Genomic DNA, 16846 nt, shown 5'->3' with positions numbered 1-16846 from the left:
GATACATCTAATACACTCGTCTGGTCATTTCTTGTCACGTAATCAAGGGTATCTGAAGTACTATGGAATCAATGTAGGCTTATCTTCTGCTTTATGCCTGCCTTTCCCTCAACAGCAAAAACTGTAGAGAAATCGATTAATAGCTATGCATGTGTTAATAGGTAACTAAAACACTTTCACCCACGCAGGCACGCTTTGGGGATTTTGACTCCATATACTGTTAACACGCTGTTAATTCTACTTTTAATGTATATGATGCTTTCCGCTTCTTTAGCGATAAAATACGCAATATCAAGTATTAGCGAATCTCGACCAGGACAGTTTTGGTGAAAATTGAAACCACGTGAAAATATCTTGGTGACAAATGACCCTGTAAAGTGAAGTCGCCGTGCAATGCATCAATAATATTTTCATGAATATGAAATGTTCCTGTTTACTTTAGTGGACATGCGACACGTAATATTCTGTACATTAGAATTAAGTTCGGATTTGATTGAAACATACCATCAATTATGATTAATTATGATGGATTTCCAGGAATTGCTGATCATTATGTGAAAAACCCAAGCAACCCAATATCGTGTAGAACTGCAACCATTTTGATGAATAAGTTTACACAACCAATTTATATCAATACAAGGTAGAACTGCTGTGATTTTCAGACAGATCAAGAGACGCAAGATTAGAGAAATCAACCGAAAGGATAATATTTAGAAAATAACGAAAATTAGTCTAGACAGTGAACTGTACACATTATCAGGTAGAATCACTATGATATATTAAGAAATATCGAGAGAGGTAAGTTCAGGCGGTTCATTGAAGAGACTGCCATGCAGAAGCGATATCATATTTTTGGACTGATCAAAATGAGTAAATTTAGACAGTCTATTCACCATAGTATCAGGCTGAACTGCGATCCTATATTTAGACCTGGCAAGCGTGGTTACACTAGAGAACCCACTGAACACATCAGGGTAAACTGCAATCATATTTTTGGACAGATCAAGATAAGTTTAAACAGTCCACAGACGAACATGTCCAATATCTCTGTCCAATATCACATGCACAGCTGCAAACCCCCCTAAAAAAGTTTAGTTTAAAATATACAAAATAATAGATGTTATAATCTGTTGATTTTTAATAATGTCTCGATTATTTTATAAAATTACAACGTTCAGTATGCGTTCTTCTGGTGGTATTGTTATAAAGTTCGATGGACGGTCACTAACTCAGATTTATCTGCTTTTAATAAATCATTTATTAGGATTCTTGTTTATTACATTTAAAATCAGCGACACAATACGTCGGGATCCAACACTTTCACTGACCCCAGTTTTATAAATATGTTTGAACAAGGACTCGTTGGTGATGCTAGAAGCCAAAACGTTGGAAGAGCCCATTTGGTCCAAATTAAACTTCAAACCGAATATTATATAAAATAATCTTACCTGTAGGACATACCTTCTGCGGCGGCGCACCTGATCATCTTTTAATACGCACACGGCCCCTGCTGTCTTTGTCTGCATTATGGACGTTAACAAAAGCATCTGTCTCCCTAAGGTCTTTGTTTTTCTCGCGGTCACCTATCTATTTCCAGGTAGTCCGTTTGCATCTCAATACGTACCGAAGGCGAAAGTTGTAATTCAGATAACGAACAAGGGTATCCTGAATAAAATGAAGTGGTAATGCCAATAAAGCGAAAACAATTACTTGTTTTATGAGCAGCACCAAACATTATCCGATCTTTTTCTGACCAGTGTCGCCGAAGCAATGTCTGGGAGATCACAGCGATCCCATATATATTTGAATATAATTCGCATGAATGAATAAAGGTTCCACACAGAGGCCGGGCACCTTGTATGCGATGAATTTCCCGACTATCATTTTGTGCTTTATTAAGTGTGTTCATGTGTATAATATCGCGCAAAATTGTTACGTGATGCAACGTATACCAACGGACCCGATATGATCACGAATACATTTCGTACGTGCTGTAACTTCATTGGCTACTAAACTAATATTGATGAAAACCATGTTTTGTCGAAACCATTGAGATGACGTTAATACAAACCAAACCTATTCTGACAGAAAGTAAACTACATTATAACCGAAATTAGGATATTTGTCAGTTGAGCTCGGTATTATATATAATTTAAATACAATAGTGGCTGGTCCATGTGTACTAACTCGTTACGACGGTTTCAAACAGAAATTAAAAAATATTCGTCGAAATCATGTATATGGAATCTACCTTTGCACACTTTGATAATTGTCTGAGGCGACTCATGTTCCAATGCGTTTGGTGACAAAAGAGAGCGGAATATTTCGATGTGATGTGGACCTCATGCTCATTTGAAAAAGACTTCCAACAATTACGAATACTATTTCAGTTCGGCGTTCCCGGTGTATCAAATGGAACAAAAATGGTATATTCAATGGTCTTTCATATGACAACACTACATTTCCTTATGATAATTGTTTTGTTTTTCAATTCCAAACCTATCCAGTACATCAAATAGAACTATGAAATGTCAAGTGTCCTCTCACAAAGTAACACAAAACGTTCTCATAGTGACGCTAACATAGGCGTGAACACCTGTATCATTCATACGTCCAAATGACAACACATTTCCAGAGTCATGTTTTAGGTAGTAACGAGTACATGTATATAGCACTAAACTTTAAGCTTACAAAGGGAAGAATTTAACAAACGTTCAACTGTCAAAGCAGTAAAAGCATAAACAAATATATGATGATGTTATATAACATGACATGCAAGGTCTAAGGTACACGTACTTCTAAATGACTGACTTTTTCACCATTATCAATTCTGTTGATTCTACTTGGTTAAACAATGTCAGGACGTAAAATCCCGAAATGTGTATGATGAATATATATGTCTATATACATTTATAGATTTACAAACTAGAGGGTTAATGTTAAATGGGTAAAAGACTGGAAAATGGATACATAGATCGCTACAAACATAGTGTAAACCGTCTCCTTGACAATTTAAAAGATAACGTTCAATGTAGGTGTCGATTAGTAGAAATCCTTTTTTTTTATACTTGAACTTATCTGGGTTATAAACAGATATGTTTTCCAATCGGTCATTTTTGAGGCACCCGCCATAGCATTCTGCCCGGTCGCAATATACTGACAACGTGTGAACCAGTTGTGATCACTTTAAATGCTGCACGTTAATCAGATAACAACAACTAAGGACTTTGGTATTCTCCGGCAATGAACAGAACCCATTGCCTTTCTCATGACCTAGGCGAACGTTCAACGCTACAGCCAAAAGTGAGGTATTGCCATGCAGGGCGAGGTTCAATACCCAGCCTTTATGGTGGATGGAGAAAAGAGAAATAAGGAAAAGTGCAAACAGAAACAAAGAACAGACACTATTTCATTTTCTTTTGTTATTTTTTTATTATTAATATTTCAAAAATATATGTATATCAAAATACATTATCACAAACATAACGTATACCGTGTACATTGTTGAAGCTATTTTGTTATTATTTTGAAACTCGATTGTTCATTTATAATGTCAGAAAATGGCAGTTTATAAAAAGGGAGTAACAGAGGTTAGAACAGCTAATCTAAACCATAATACTTGTTGTCTTACCGCCCGCTCCTCGCCCACACAATCCAGCAATTGATCCAGACGTTCTCAGACCTCATTTATCAACGCATAACAAAGCTTAGCGTAAACATGTTCTTTCAATGTAATGTTACTTGAGACTAAATGTAAAATTTAACTTTAGAAAATGATAAAAACCATCAGACACTGATTGTTCTAAGACGGAGATAAAACGACAAAAAATACTAATTTTATTGACATCACGAGGCTTGAAAATTCCATATCGTTAGTAAATTGTGTGGCTTCGTTGAGCAAAAATAATGCGAACATTACGTAACTGTATATTGTCGTGACACACAACTATTGTTGTACTCTAAGAATAGAGATCTTAAACAAAACAAAGCTTCTACTGTACTCTATGCCGTCATACTTTGAGACTTGGAACAATTAAGCGTGTAACACGGTATAGGTTTAACAGCGTCGTAATATGTTCAAATCTCTGGTTTAAGATTCAGTTATTACGTTTTAAGTACAAATGAGTGTATTACATATGTACTCCTTTAAATCTGACATTTCGTTGTGTTTTTAGAAATTGACACTTTTCATATTGATTAAAATCCATAATTAGTTCTTATACTGCAAATCATTCAATATTTGGCTAAAAATCGTAGTAAATGTTATAATCGGTGACATTAACGCACGTACAACGGAACAAAAAGATTAAATAAATCATACGCACCTTACAAATGCATTATGCACGTCACATTTCAAAACAATAGCTAAAACATTACTTTTCTGAATAATTATAAGTCAGTTAATGACATTTGATATCATATTGAATAATAACAAAACACTTAGTATCGAACTGAAAAATATTCAGAATGCTATATACAATATTTCAAATTATGGTCTTGTAATGAAAACGAAATTTGGCTCCGAGACTGTCGACTTGGTCTTTAGATCAATATTCGAAGTAGTGTGTGATGTCATGGCATCATGACTCAGCCTCACTGGGACGCTTAACATCGGAATTGTCCCCTAAACTACACTCTCAGACGTCTAAATGAGTCAGGATTCGTCATCAGTTCACTTGCGTATAAAACAATAACTAGAATAAATGATAAAACAGGGCACGAGAGAAGTGGTACAGAAAGAAAGAAAAGACAATAATGTAGTAGAAAGTATGTTCATGAGAGAAAGACTTCAAAATATGTACATGATTGAAAGCAATTTTTATATTAAAAATTTTGCAGCGAAAATATTTGATCCCAAAAATAACAAATAATAATGGAATGCGTGCATCAAATTAAAGTATTAAATTTCTTAGGAATACATGTAGTTTTATTCTGGTCACACATGAAACCTCTTGAATAACATAAATTTCATCAAATAAACCGTACGCTAAAATTGCTAAAAGTTATACAGTGAGAGTGAATGGATACTAACTACCAGATGAAAATACTCTAACAACGCAAAATGGGACTTTTGTGACAAGGATTGTCTCCCTTTGATGACCAAGGTCAAAAGGTCACTTTGGAACATTTTTTTTAAATTTAATATCACAGTGTTTCACATATTGACGGAGACAGATGTGTCTGCGTTCACATAATACTGGCCATCATTATATGTAGGTATATATGTGTACCAAAGTTACAAGTTACAAACAATTAATTTGAATGGTACAGCAATTTGTGTCTTTGTTCCCATACAAAGTCAGCACCAATAGAAAATATTCACATATCCAAACGTATATGTACAAATTCCACATTCTTTTGTGAACACAAAATAAACATGTTATATGCTGTAAAGGCAAAACTTTGGCACCTTGACTAACACCTTTCTTATTCATTCGTGGAAACATTGTTTTGATTCTTAACAACACCAAAATCCATCCTGAAAAACCATACGAATAAACTGTTCATTCGGAAAACACGAAATTGTGTTCATTCAGAAGATGCCTTGATTATGTATTCAGAACAGCACTAAGTTCTTCATTCTGAAGAACATTACCAAAAACAGAATTCGGAACACCTCTTGGTTTCGCCTTCTTCCATTGTATAACAACCATGTTATTGTACTTGCGACAAGTACCATTCAAAAGTTCAACATTCTCACAAAATTTCATGCAATTGTGTATCTGTTAGAAGCCATTCAGTAAAAGAATATTTTTCCATCACTCTCGAGATTCTTCAATGACGTCATCCTGATCACAATCATCACATAAGACAATGCTTGGGTCACTCACGGTTTCTTCGCAAACAAATTAGATCATTCCTCTTTGACGGCCAGGTAAATACACGTTGATATTCCCGCTAGCAGCAGAAAGAACAGTATCACCAGGAACGTGTAGAGGAAAGTCACGTAGCATGGGCGACCATTTTCGGCAGTCGGTGTCAACGGCTCCGTCTGGGGAAAAAAATATCAAATGTAGTAACAAATCTGAATAGTACAACATTAGGAAAATATGCACGATTGAAATATATCAATATTGTATTATTGACGAGAATCTAGGCTTAATTCCTACCGATAACAGGTGTATGTTGAATGTAAGTGTTGGTAACTCCAGATAGAGAATTGTGAGTCCAAATTAAACTTACCAGCGGGCGGTAGACAGGGAGATAGTTTTGGTAGTCTTGTTTTGACATGATTGAAGTCACAGATTTGCAATAGACTTGGTTGTCTGCAACAGCTTCCGGGACGAATACTGTCACCATGTCAACAGCCTTCTGTTTTGATGCCGCTTTCTCTTTAGGAACGAGGCTCTCTTCCATTCCATCGCGAGGCTTTTGACTGCCGAGGACAAGGTTTCTTGAGTACATCTTATCGCTGTTGATATAAAAAGTTAAGACATTTGAAAATGGCATTATGTTATATGCTGGTTTTCGGCATTATATGTAGGTATATATGTTTACCAAGGTGACAAGTTACAAACAATTAATTTAAATGGTACAGCAATTTGTTTCTTTGTTCCCATACAAAGTCAGCACCAATAGAATATATTCACACATCCAAACGTTATACATGTATTATCTTTTACTCTGTCTATAACAGTGTTCGTTATAGACATTCGTAAGAAATGGAATTTCATCTTTAAAAATAGAATATATCGTTTTGGTTTGAATATTCAGGAAAAGTCACTGATTTTTTCGCAATGTGCTTCAATACTTATTGTCTGTGTAACTAGCAAGAGCTAAGCGTGGACAGCATTAAAACAAATTTAAATGATTGACGAAATATTGTTAAAGGGACATAAATCAGGATCAGAAAAATTATATAATGTATCCGAAAATGAGTTAATCGGGGTGTGAAATGGTGTAAAACCATGTCCAAGTGAGTTTATAAGTGGAGGGCCTGTTTGTTTCTGAAGCCATTTTATTATCAAAATCAATTATTGTTTATTTCGACGAGCACTTTATATACTTGTCACAAGTCCCGAATGGTATGTGTTCAAAAAAGATCTATAAGAAGCTATTGTCACGTCAGTATATGTAAAGCTAGGGTACGCCTGGGGCGGAAGCGCATGTGTTTTTGCCGATCTACTGAGCTTTTGCGGACGGATCTTATTTCGTAGTATCTTTATATCAAATACACATATATATATATGTACACAAGATCCTTCACACAAGTGTCACCCTCTGTTACACTAGTTTCAAAATATACCGACAGGTGGCGTTAAAGTCACACAGCTGCTAACTGAATATATAATTTACAAAATCTGTTTGTCAACAAGTGAGGTATGCGACCTTTATAAACCCTGAAATATGATCGTAGATTGTCAACAGTGTTCTGCTATGATAGATAGTACTATATATATATATACTTCACAATGAGTGCTGATTCACCTAGTATAGCGGAAACCATGGGGGTCATATACCGGGGACGTTCAGTGGACTTTAGTCAAGTCAAGAGAGGGTTACTAAATTCAACTTGTACAAGATGTTCACTTAATTAATTGTATCGTAAATATAAAGTATATCACTTTAGAAAAGAATATGTAAGCGGTTGTTCAGGAACACACTAATAAGATTATATTGCCATATCTATGCGATGTTGTTTTGACACTTATGACATTTAGAAAAGCGTGTTCAGCTTAAAATTGAAATTTCCAAAAAAAATTAGCCTAGCTTAATTCACACAAGTAACAAAATAATTGTGTTCTTTTCTTGTTTATATCAGTTTCATTGTAAATTGAGTTCAATTTTCATTTCATTTGTACACAAATCGTAATTATTACTTTATCGTTATTTTGAGGTTAAGCTAACAAGTCGTTAACGATTATTGAGCTGTTTATTCAAAGGATAAACTAGTTTGGGGTGAGTGGTAGATGAAATGGAAGGGTTTCTGGAAAATGGCGGGGGGCGGNTTGGCAGAGAAATATACCATAGAGACGTATATATTCATCTATGACTATATATATATACTTTATATAGAAAATGGCTTAAAATTATTTACGTACAAGATATATATGATATATTTCAAATCTTATAAAATCAAAAGATGAAATTAAATGGCAAATAGGGGCAGTGGTATATTTGGGAGCGAGTTAATTTGGTCGCCTAAGTCATAAGTATGACACAATATACAACTAGCTAGAGGAAACCAAACTTCATTCTATCACAACAGTTGACTATAACGATGATTGCGATCATAGATAAACACAATTAATATTTATATCATTTTTATCATATAATTTGATAAATATTACTGGACTTCACATGTGATTTGTACCCAAAGAACGTTAACCTCCTAAAGTCACTCCCTATACTTGTGCTAGATACATGTCAGTCACACCGATAGTGTCCTTTGTCCGTGTGTGGCAGGAAATGTTACTTTGTTCCGTCAAAATAATGTAAATTAAGGTTAATTAAACTTTACAAACATAAAATATATAATTGTACAAATATCCGATATTAATTAGTAAGACTTACCTTGTGGTTAGGCCTAGAAACAAGAATATATCTCACTTCGTGTGTGTGTTATGTATTACTCAATTTCGACAATAACAGTACCTCACAAAGAGCTAATGCCTCGACCAATCAGATCTATCTTAGCGGGGGATTCTTGTCTACGTCATACAGGGTCAAACTATTTTAAGAATAAACAGGAAATGTCCTTAGAACGTTCACCTCTGTAAACTTCAGTCGATCTTGGTTTTGCCCATTTTTCTTAAATAGAATATTTTTAATTTTATTATTGTCGGTTTAATATCGATAATGGTTTCGTTTTGAAAAAAATGGGAACAAAACTGGTTACGTAATTAAATAGGTCAAATCCAATGACGTAGTTTATTAGCTGGATTCTGTTCACCCCAAACAAACCCTATATGTGTATATTGAGACAGTGAGGTGGGCGGAGACGACAAAAGTGCCCATGCGTGGTTGGTTATTTTATTTTATTCTGGATTTAGCAGGGTGTGGGTGACCACTAACATTACTAATTGTTTTTCCCCTGTAATTAAAACAAACGTTTTTATATGAAAAAGTTCATTCAGATCAGTACTGCATAGGGCATTTTAAATCCGTGATAAAATAAATAGAAAAATCCACATTTTTTTTGATACTAGGACTTAGATAGATCTTATTTAATTCCGTGACAATGACAACAGGAATAAATATTCAATTGGAAATCCCTCACGTTAGGGCGTGCAAAATATTTAGTTGTTGCGTAATTTACGCGAATATAGTATTTTTTTTAATCTGACGTTATTCAGAATGGAAAACACATATTCGATGTACTCTATTTCTAACCAATTATACAGAAATGGAAGTCGATCATGTCCTGTATCTATAAAGCTAGTGAAGCGTTAATTATACATGCAGTGTATCTGTGAAGTAAACCGAAACTAACACAGAGCGGAATCTCCTTTATATAAATATTTACACTGCTGATGTCATTGTCAAGATATGTATTACTTCCTTTTTAAGATCAAGTCTATTTTTTGAAAAGTTCCAAACGAGATTTACATATAGAAAGCTACGAAACTTTCGTTTTGTACTTGTTTAAGAACAACTAAACAAGTTATAAAATTTGATACGTAAAAGGGAATATACTGAACCGTAGTACAGGTGTTTTTAATGTTTATGGTGTTGTGGTGTTATCTAAAACACAAATTTGGCCCAGGTCACATATATGTGCTGTACAATTATTAACGTTGAACTGGTGTATACCTAATTTAAATGTATAGGTTTAATAGTTCAATATCAAGCTTGGACTACGTGTATGAGGATTGTAACCTTACTAAAAATATCCGGTTTTTTTGTGAACTCTTAATTGTACAACCTTAATTGTACCATGGACTTAGATAACAATCTAATTCCATGATTGTACAATCTAAATGAACAAAACAATTGCCCAGGACAGATGTGTATCTAAAATAAAGATGTTTCATCATGATTTACTAATGTTGAATGGTATAGACTTCATATCAATGAATATGTTTCATCGTTTAATCTCTAGGACTGCATATATGTACGTGTATAAAGATACTGAACTTGGAGAAAAAAATCCCCGTTTAATTAACTGAGAAAACCCCTCAAAACTTGATGAAATCGTTTCTGGATTCGCATGGTAAGGAATTGCTGTTCAGAATATCAACATATATTGAGAAGGCATGTGTAAACGTGTGTTTGTCCACTCTTACTGTCCGATATGTTAAGTTAAACCAGAGACATATGATACAAGTTATGTCTCTGGTTAAACCATATAGGTCACACAGTCATGTAAACTGGATTTTTTCCCGCAAACATACATGTTTTACAGAATTCATATAAGCATAACGTATATCTTCTACATACCTTTGTGCCATTGCCAAATAAGACGTCTTATGAAATATCTTCTTATTGTTCGCTATGAAATATCAATCCACGTTATCGATTACTCGGTTCCCGAATGATGTCAGATATGAAGACAGGTATGACTGACCGTCTTATAATCATAGTTTATATATGCCTTAGAGCTAACCTGTCACGGGAGAGTTAAATTCAATCGTTAACATAATCTCATAATTGGCCAGGAGTACCTCAATCAGTCCAAATGTCTTTGACACCTCTTTCAGCCCCGCCCATTGTTCCGCTTGACGGGTCGCGCGAAGCGCAAGTTAATTCCCCAAGGGATGGGGCTTCTACTATTCAACAGATGTGAACAAAAGAAATATTATTCAAACAAAAAAGGAGAAGGTTTAACAAAATCAAAGTGACCGCCCGAACATTTCCCCGGGGTACCTGTCACCTTCATACAGGGTACAAACGATTTGTTTATTTTATGTTACATGTGTGTAAACAAAAGATATGTTTTACGATGTAACTATTGTTTACAAAGATATGTTTTTATACGTCACCGGTATTTTACATATATGGACATCTGTGCAAATGCAAGACAAACATTTGGGGCCAAACAACACTAAAACAGATGTTCATATAAAGGACTACATTAATCCACGGAATTAGATTAGATGTTATCTCCGTGATTCAACATAAAAGTTTAGATTAGATAAAATAGCAAACGAATTGGTTATTAAATATCATATTACATCTGACCGTATGTTTTATTGAATGTGCATAAGCATTGTATAGTTACCGTATTTACAAACTTAAAATTTTATTTTTTATTTTTGAAAGGCGCATTCGATCATAAGGTGACTGTAAATGGATGGTTGTAAAGAGAGTAACCTGGACATTACGGGCATACATTTCGTATTATTTTAATAAACTTTAGCAAAAAATGAGGTTTTGATGTAACTCTGAATTTAAACATGGAAGTTTTTATAACGAATTGACAACATGAATTTGTCCTCGAGTCAACAAAACGATTCCCCTTTAGATAACATACACAAAGTACAATTTTGTTTTGTAGACGTTTTAAAATAACTGATACTTATTTCTCTGATAAAATCAAACTTTAATTTAAACACTTTTCAGTGTTGTATATAAATTAAACAAAATGATCGAACAACAGTTCATATGCTCTCTCTCAACATCTACATGTAAGCATAAAGATGTGAAAACTGTTCAAATTAGAATGTTTAATTCTACCAGGGGCTTGGAATAAAAAAAACATACATCAGGCACAAAACAGAATTACCACACATGGAATTTACTTCACATGAAATGGTTATCTTAGACGAAATCAGGAAAGTTATATATATCTGCCAATATCTTTACTATACTTCCTGATAAATTAATTTCAGTTTCTCACTGTGATAACTGATCACTTAATTGACACTGTGGATACTTGTACAGTGGGTTGTTAGGAACACCAATCACTTGGTAATCGAACGATGTCAACTTATGATCACGGCTTATCTAAAGCTATCCTGTTGTGCATTTATAGGGAAGGGCGATAACGTTGTCTTTAAATAATGGATTTTCAGCCCAACATTCCCCTACTTGTTTTTAATCAACCCCATACTCAATTTTCCTAGATCTTGGTATAGGCTATATAAGTCTGTGGTATAGGCTTAATTTACGATGTGTTGTGTATATATATGAGTTAGAAGTCCATCGTGAGAATGTAGCTATATATTTGGACCTAAATTGGAGTGTTCAAATTCATTTCTGGATAGCCTAACTTCTCTGTAGTCAAACAAAGAGGTTTACACAATAAGGCCTACTTCTGACATACAAACTGAGCAATACGTTTCATCACGGACTTAGAGAGATGATAGTATAGCCCGTGGCATCATCGCAAGCCAATCTGATATAAATAGTCCAGCTAAGTCCCTAATATTTTAGAATGTTAGCATTAGCACGGAATTAGATTAGTTATTTGTTATCTAAGTCCGTGGCATTATTCATAATCATGGACTTAAATCTTATCTAATTTTCATGCTCGTAATTCTGAAGCGGTTATTCATGTGTATTATCTCACTCAATAGACACTACGCAATAGGCCTAACTGTCGTGTAACTATATATATAGACAGTTTTTAATATAGGAGTCTCGTTTGGCTTTTATTTCAGTACATTGGTCGTTGTGTAACTATATGTAATATAGGAGTCTCGTTTGACTTTTATTTCAGTACATTGATTGTTGTGTAACTATATGTAATATAGGAGTCTCGTTTGACTTTTGTTTCAGTACATTGATTGTTGTGTAACTTAAAGGATCCCTGTCCAACTGCCATTTCTTTTTTTAAAATATCAATTTTATTCCCCAATAAAATTTATCAGAAGACTGCGGGAGGTGGGGGCTAGCCCCGGGGTCAGCTTTTTGTTAACCATTTAGTGTCCTCGTGCGAGAGGGCTCTCATGATCCTCTAAAGTAAATCCATGCTACTCCGGCTACCATGCTACACATAAAATTATGTTTTTACTTTCATTCTTTCTGATCAAGTCTCTCATTCTATAAATATTTCATACAGTACCTTTTAATAAGACCTTTTTCATATTTTATAAGTGTAATCACGTAATTAGATCCAAGTCCGTGGTGTAATTGATCTTGACTTGACCATTTGGTTTTTACAAGTCACCCAAAACTGCTGATGATTTAAGAGAACATTTTAACTTTTTTATGTAATCCAATTGAACCTGTTGTCTTTTTGTTTGGCTTCACTACCAGTCAAAAAATCCCTAAAAGTGAATTTCTTTTTTAAAAGAAATTATTAACTAAAACAGTGCATTATGTATATGAAATTGATCAAGTGTCACCTTTAAATTGTTCAGTGGTCTAGTATTAAGCTATAGCAGAGACCTATTATAGGTCTCTGGCTATAGTATACATCTTATCAAAGGACAAGGCAGAGATCCCAAGCCGCAGCCTATATGTATTTACCTAGTTTTTTGTATCTAATGAAAGCTGAGCTAGGATTTACTGCCACGCCTCTATTAGTACAAATGAAATCAGTACATATACTGATAAGACCCTTCTTTTAAAAGCATCGCAACCACCTTTTAAAAAAATGAATTTCAATATTGTATATTAAATGCTTAATCAGCAAATTTCAACTAAATTCCAACTGCCCTTAACCCTTTCAACCCTATATAACTTTAGTAGACTCTACCATGCATTGATCTGGATGAGTCCATTATGGTATACAGTGGTGAAAGAGTTAAGAAAAAAGTCTAATGGAGTTTTTGCAAATATTTCCTCTTTTTCATTATTTTTATGGTGATAAGAATAATTTCATGATAAGGTACATACTTTAATAAACATATTATATTTATTAATTGAATATAGAAAGAATTGAGGAAGAAATAATTATGAAATATCTATCAATTTTATTCTTAAATCAAATGAAGTAAACACCTATATTATAATATATACCCCTTTAATGTAGAAAGCAAACATTCCATAACCTTGATTTCTACATAAAGAGGTAGTAATTGATGTCCTGCAGTCTCAAACAAAATTGTAAATTCTCAACCTCAAAAGCTAGCCCCTATTTAAACTGATGTCTTTACCATGATACACAGTAATTGTTCCATTAATTACTCGAGGAATTGTTATAATGAACCTGAAAACAGAAACAGGAGTGGGTAATTATTGGAAATAATACAATTCATATTTACAAATGTATCAATCTTGCATGGATGAGTGCAAGAATTTAATAGCCCATATAACCACCAAGACAGTAAAACCTTGATATCCCATCCTTATCACATCAAGTAAAATCTTGATTTAATGCCCTCGACACTAAAACCTCAATATAATGCGCTCTCACTAGACTCTAAAACCTCGATATAATGCGCTCTCACTAGACTCTAAAACCTCAATATATTGCCCTCTCCTTTATCACTTTAGAGGGGAACTGTGATCGAGTTTAGTGCCCCTAATTTATTACTATACAGTAAAAATTCAATATAATGCCATATGTTAAATAAAACCTTGATGGTATAAATGTCATATCACTTATTGCCAACGTTTGTCAACAACCTTTTACATTCATCAGTTTTCACAAATCTGATATTGTTCCTGAATATATATCTGAATCCCTTTATAACGCCAAAATGCCACTGGAAGGGTTTTATTGTGTGGTAGACAAGGGTTGACTGAACTGAATAAACCCAGCCTTTCTAGCCCCCAACCACTTAACAATTAAAAACTGTTAGGATTAGAGAGGGGCCATTTCATTCTGTATTTATTGTGTGTAGCCCCGTTCAACTGAAGTGTGTGGAAAGAGACAATGCATCTTCCAAGTGGTGAAGACATTTTCAAAATATAAAATATGATAACTTAAGTCTCTGAAATAGGGTCGATATAGTCGACAATTAGGATGCAGGTGCGTGATCATCAAGCCGTGCAATGTATATGGCAGTTTCTGTGAAAATATACTGCAAAAAGTAAATCAACAAATTATTTGTAACATAGACACACAAATCACAAAGGAAGGGCAGGAAATAACCCTAAAAATTGTATGTTACCTGCCAGTTTCTAGTTATGAAAGAACACATACAATGTGAATCGAGGGACGCGTTTCCTTGCTATACATCCATTAGGGTAAAACGTAACCGTAAACTCTGATCAATCATGCTTTGAAGTTGAAGTGACTTTTGTGAGTGGAGAGCAGACTGCATTGAGTTCAGGTACACCAGAGTTATCTCCCCTTAAGATACACATGTTTTACTTTATTTATATTGAAGATATTCTCAGTTTCTAATAAAAGTGAGGAGACTAACTTTATGTTTTTCACTAGTACTTATATGTTAATCACGTTTTCCTTTCAAATGACATGTCCTTATGAGAACAGGTCAGTCCATCCCCACCCCAAAAAATGTGGCGACAGAGAATGCTGTTCAGAATATTGTGACGTCACAATGTCACAACTCCATGCAATCTTCTGTGATTTTTTTACACTAAACCCTGCTCTCTGATTGGTATAGGTTTATTATGAAAATAACAAAAAGTAAAAATTAACAACTTTATATTAACTGTAAAACCTTAGGGATATTTTACTGGTAAAATGTAATAAATGTATAAATATTGGTAACACATTCCGTTACATTGTAAGAGTATATATATATAGCATAACAGTATCCAAAAAATTTTGGAATAAATATATAAACATATATATATTAAATGATAACAAATTACCAGTATACTAATCATAGTATATTAATCATCAAAAGGCACAATGCAACAAATTCAATTGCAATTCATTGATTCCACCAGAGACCTATACATATGTAATATATGTCTGATTCCACCAGAGACATATACATATGTAATATATGTCTGATTCCACCAGTGGAGGTTTTCTTCTAAAATAATGATGGTCAGAAGTTAAATATATAGTTCGTTTGGCGTCCATGACATCTATTGCACTGATATGGCATTGAGATTTTAGTATTGTTGTTTCCTCCCAAGCAGTTTCAGGTTCCTTATTTTGAAAGTCCCTAGGATAGCTGTAGGAATCAAACTAACTCTTTGCCACGTTGACCCCGACAAATCAGAAGGGATGTTATTTTTCATTGAATAACAGATGAGTCATATATTGTAAAATACATACAGAAGGGAAAGTTGAACAGCGCTCTTCAATGAAATTTCTACAGACCAATGGCCACATGATCTAAAGACTCACTCCAAAATCATCCCTGTAGCTTATAATTAATGACGCTTCAGAAGTGACTACACACCATTTAACCTGGCCAGGCTAACATACTGACATTCTTCTGTCAAGGGGTTAAGTGTATAACACTCCTTTCACTGTGTTAAGTCATAGATGGACACGACAGGCTACAGTTGTGTCAGGGTTCAGACTCGTGTTTTGCCAAGACTTCTGGCACAATGCTTCCCGCTGCTCCCTGGAAGTGAAATCTGAAACAGGAGCAATTCAAAAATTAGTAAGAGAATTGTTAGTTACATGCATAATTGTATTATACTGGTACATTGTACCAGGTTTTAAAAAATCATTATAACAAGTGGCAATTTATGTTTTCAATGGTCATTTTCCAATGGCAATCTTTATTTGATTTTCAGATTTTACATGTTTTAATTTAATCTGAAGTACGAACTCTTAATGTCAGTTCTCTACTATTTAGTAATTTGAAGATTTTTACGTTAAGTAGCTTTCAACTGCAATTTAAGTGACAATACTGTATTTCTAAATTCCTTTTATATTGTTACATTCATGCGATACATTCATGTGATAAATATTATTTCCTCAATCTGGACAGGATGTAGATTTAGTTTTTTCTTTGGACACTGAGGAACAAATGTTCCTAATACACTTTTCTGTCTATAAGGTCTAGCAGAGTTGACACTTTTTGTACCCTGTTGCCTGGTAGGTGCAACTTTGACTCTAACAGTTGGGGGGGGGGGGGGGGGG

At 34.2% G+C, this 16846-nt stretch overlaps 2 protein-coding genes across 3 annotated transcripts in view; both read right to left on the bottom strand.

Annotated features, from left to right (window-relative positions):
• Nucleotides 1–4905: 4905 nt before the first annotated feature.
• LOC110440266 lies at nucleotides 4906–10485 on the bottom strand. Of its 2 annotated transcripts, none has more exons than XM_021483239.1 (3): nucleotides 10381–10485; nucleotides 6184–6412; nucleotides 4906–5992 (listed from the first exon to the last, which is right to left on the bottom strand). In XM_021483239.1, the coding sequence occupies exons 1-3, from the start codon at nucleotides 10389–10391 to the stop codon at nucleotides 5855–5857; spliced, it is 378 nt and encodes a 125-aa protein (XP_021338914.1). In that variant the 5' UTR covers nucleotides 10392–10485; the 3' UTR covers nucleotides 4906–5854. The 2 variants fall into 2 exon arrangements, with proteins under 2 accessions (XP_021338914.1, XP_021338915.1); XM_021483240.1 differs by lacking the exon at nucleotides 10381–10485 and adding an exon at nucleotides 8515–8626.
• A 3135-nt stretch (nucleotides 10486–13620) lies between these two features.
• LOC110440277 (NAD-dependent protein deacylase sirtuin-5, mitochondrial-like) overlaps nucleotides 13621–16846 on the bottom strand; it is a 17491-nt gene continuing 14265 nt past the window's right edge. Inside the window, exon 7 of the mRNA XM_021483251.1 lies at nucleotides 13621–16335. Within this exon, the coding sequence (XP_021338926.1) occupies nucleotides 16266–16335 (70 nt within the window). The 3' untranslated portion in view covers nucleotides 13621–16265. The remainder of the gene's footprint in view (nucleotides 16336–16846) is intronic.

This window comes from Mizuhopecten yessoensis, unplaced genomic scaffold (assembly GCF_002113885.1).
Source record: "Mizuhopecten yessoensis strain PY_sf001 unplaced genomic scaffold, ASM211388v2 scaffold11177, whole genome shotgun sequence".
In the NCBI taxonomy this organism is placed as follows: domain Eukaryota; kingdom Metazoa; phylum Mollusca; class Bivalvia; order Pectinida; family Pectinidae; genus Mizuhopecten; species Mizuhopecten yessoensis.
Note: the sequence above shows the minus strand (reverse complement) of the source record. Positions and strands in the feature narration are given on the sequence as shown.

Bases quoted from the DNA above. Each gene is read 5' to 3' on its own strand.
- LOC110440266 (XM_021483239.1), bottom strand. The intron at 5,993-6,183 runs GTAAGTTTAATT...TTTTTTCCCCAG, and splicing joins TCCCTGTCTACCGCCCGCTG to ACGGAGCCGTTGACACCGAC.